Source organism: Rhamphochromis longiceps, linkage group LG2, assembly GCF_057381845.1.
Source record: "Rhamphochromis longiceps isolate RC_006_pf linkage group LG2, R_longiceps_female_GT1.1, whole genome shotgun sequence".
Taxonomy (NCBI): Eukaryota; Metazoa; Chordata; class Actinopteri; order Cichliformes; family Cichlidae; genus Rhamphochromis; species Rhamphochromis longiceps.
The window spans coordinates 32,455,653-32,458,541 of record NC_140558.1 but is presented as its reverse complement, the minus strand read 5'-3'; the positions used below and the strand labels follow the sequence as shown (position 1 = coordinate 32,458,541).

The 2,889-nt window shown below is 45.9% G+C and overlaps 1 protein-coding gene across 1 annotated transcript; it reads left to right on the top strand.

Annotated features, from left to right (window-relative positions):
- The first annotated feature begins 246 nt into the window (after positions 1 to 246).
- Positions 247 to 2,520, top strand: LOC146677548 (uncharacterized). The gene is made up of 2 exons (XM_085382285.1): positions 247 to 464; positions 1,459 to 2,520. The coding sequence occupies exon 2, from the start codon at positions 1,461 to 1,463 to the stop codon at positions 2,226 to 2,228; it is 768 nt and encodes a 255-aa protein (XP_085238411.1). The 5' UTR covers positions 247 to 464; positions 1,459 to 1,460; the 3' UTR covers positions 2,229 to 2,520.
- Positions 2,521 to 2,889: the final 369 nt, after the last annotated feature.

Below are 2,889 nucleotides of genomic sequence, written 5' to 3'. Positions count from 1 at the left end.
TCTCTCATCACCCCTCCTTTATCTGTGTCTGAGTCTCCTTCCTCTTCCCTATTTCTTCTGCATCTGTTTTTCTCGCTCCATCAAAACAGTCAGCCAGAGACAGTGCTGGGGCTGAGGAAATGGATGGTGTGTCTATTTTTAGAAGCAGGGAAGGAGGGCAAACCAAAAGTAAGCGAGAGAGAGAGGGAGCGAGAGAGGGAGGAGGAGGAGGAGGTGGAGGAGAGGGAGGGGGGATGTGAGGAGAAGATAAACCTGCATTCTGCCTCTGCCTCTGGTCAGAGACAGTTGAAGCTTCACAGCACAATTAACAAGCAGCAGCAGATGAAAACAGAGGATCGTAAATAAAATTGAGGAGACAAAAAAAAGAGAGGACGAGAGCGACGGATGCAGGCTGCTATTTAAAGCTGCACCAGGAGAAGAGACAAGAAAAGATTCGGTGGACTCAACAAAGATCATCCGTAAAGGTGAGTGTGAAGGCAAATTGAGCAGAAAACCTTTACATTATTCCTGAGAATGCATGACGAACACACACACAGAGTGCCTGTTTTGTGCTTCAGCCTCGAGCTGCCGCCGTGGAACCATTTTTAGCTGTTGTATACAGAAGGTGTGGTCTATATTTAGCAGTGGTTACACCTTGGAAGAAACTGGGAGAGGCTGGCATTTTGGTTTGGCTTGCGCTATTTTTGTCATGAGGTCAATACAAGCATATATTGTTGGCTACGCTCTGGGTTATAACAACTCGGCGCTCCACACTCTGAAACAGTTTGAGGCTTTACGTGTCTGAGATCCCACAAAACAGTCATCTGTGTGTGCAGCCTCTCACTGGGATTGTTTGTATATTGAACGGTCAACACACACAACTCCAGAGTAAGCAGCGCACGGTGCCTGAAATGAAGGGAAGGGAGAGGAGAGGCTTCTATGTTTACTTGGTTTTATCGATACAGCCAGCAGTTGTAGTCGGTTGTGTTTTGGGAGCTTCGGGCAATGTGAGCAATGTCCAGATGCACATTATGTCATTAGAAAAACACATTAGACTGATGAGGTGATTAAACAAGAGGCTTTTCAAAAGAAACTGAGGAAAAATTTTTGCAAATACAATGCAACACAACAGTGTGTACGAATGAGAAATTAACTCCAGAAGTTATAAGTCAGTTCGTGAGATAATAGTGCACAGATTAATCTTTTTATTTGTATCGTGTGGAGACACATATTGCAAGTTTCGACATAAATGACACACACAAACAGGGCTCTCACTTTGTAAACTAGGAAGTAAGATTGCATACGCTGCATCTGACCCTATCAGGAATGTGTCACATCTATCAAAATATCCAGTTTTCCAAATGGTGATTATATTTTCCTAAAGGATTCTGCTTTTTTGAGACTTGGATGCAGTATTTCACATTACACAGTTTTTTTCCCCATCTAAATGAGACCTCTCCCGTCTTGTCTTTCTCTCAGCTATGCGGCCGCGGTCCAGACTGCTCTCCAAGAGGAGACTGACGCTGCCCACAATCAGAGAGGGCAGCGAGGAGACGGTTAGAGATTTGAACGAAGCCAACACGCTCCATAATTCTGGTCACTGCCAGGCTTTGTCATCGGAGGACTACCTCCTCTCCATCTGCCACCTGGCCCACCCCACTTTTCCCAGCCGGGATGTTTCCCCGGACACTTTCCACACACAGCAGCAGGACACTGCGCAGCAGAAGCTGAGGCCATCGTGGATTGAATACAACTCGAAAGAGGAGGCACGTGCTGCTGATGCGCAGCAGGCAGAGGGGAAAGAACTAAACAGACAGCTGAAGTTTGGCAACTCTGACCCTCTTGAGTATATTTATGGACACCAGAACAGCTTCTCTACCCTCTCAGGAGGTAGGAGGAGAGCATTTGTCGAGGGGAGGTTTATGAGGCAGCACGGCAGCGTATGGGAGAGCAGAGTGTGCGTGCGAGCCCACAGCATTGCCCTTGGTTCAAATCCAGATTTCCCACAACAACATGAGAGCAGTTGCTCTGAATTAAACAGCAAAACTGACACTTCAGTTCCAAACATCTCCCCAAAACACACCTTGGCCAGGTCAGAGGCCAGCATAGCTTGCAGAAAGGCAGAGGGAGAGAGGCTGAATCCAGCCATCAAACAGTCCCTCATCTCTCAGTGGATCTCTGACTGCAGGCTGGCATGGAGGGAGGCACGCACTCGAGCCTGTATGCTTCCTGCCATTGCTGAGGTGTAGCATGTAAATGGACAGTCAATGTGACATTCTCCAGTAAATTATTCTAATCTTTTGTGTCAGTGCATGAGACATTGACATTAGGAGACACATAGAAATACACATTTGAAAAGATACAGAGACAAGTAAAGACTACTACAATTGTCCATCTGTAACATTATATCAGTGTTAATATTCACTATTACAACCTTTCTGCTCTTAATGTATGCCAGTGATCATAACAAACCATGAAAATGAGCAATTCTGTAATGTCCTTTTTAATATCTTCCAGTGTTTGTAAATGACATGAAGAAATAAAGCAGTCTTTTGATACTCTCTCTCAGATCGTGTGAAACGTGCTTTTCCCCTCAGCTGCAGGCTTTATTTTCCTGCACACGGAGACCCTTCAGAAATGAACTCCACTCTTGGCTCTGCTGGTGCCAGGCGCCGAAGTTTCTATGGTAACTGTCATGGGATCCTGCACTGGTAAACACAAGTGTGGAGAGACACGGGCAGAGCAAAGATGGCACCGGTGAACCTCAACATGCAAGATGCTGGTTATTTATTGCTGCACTGGTACGACAGCAACAACGATGCATGCAGTAAGGTATAACTGGAAAAGGTGACGCTGAAGGACGCAATGCCACACTAATACATTTTCACATTCCAAAGCACAAATGATCTG

Bases quoted from the DNA above. Each gene is read 5' to 3' on its own strand.
- LOC146677548 (XM_085382285.1), top strand. From the start codon at position 1,461: ATGCGGCCGCGGTCCAGACTGCTCTCCAAGAGGAGACTGACGCTGCCC.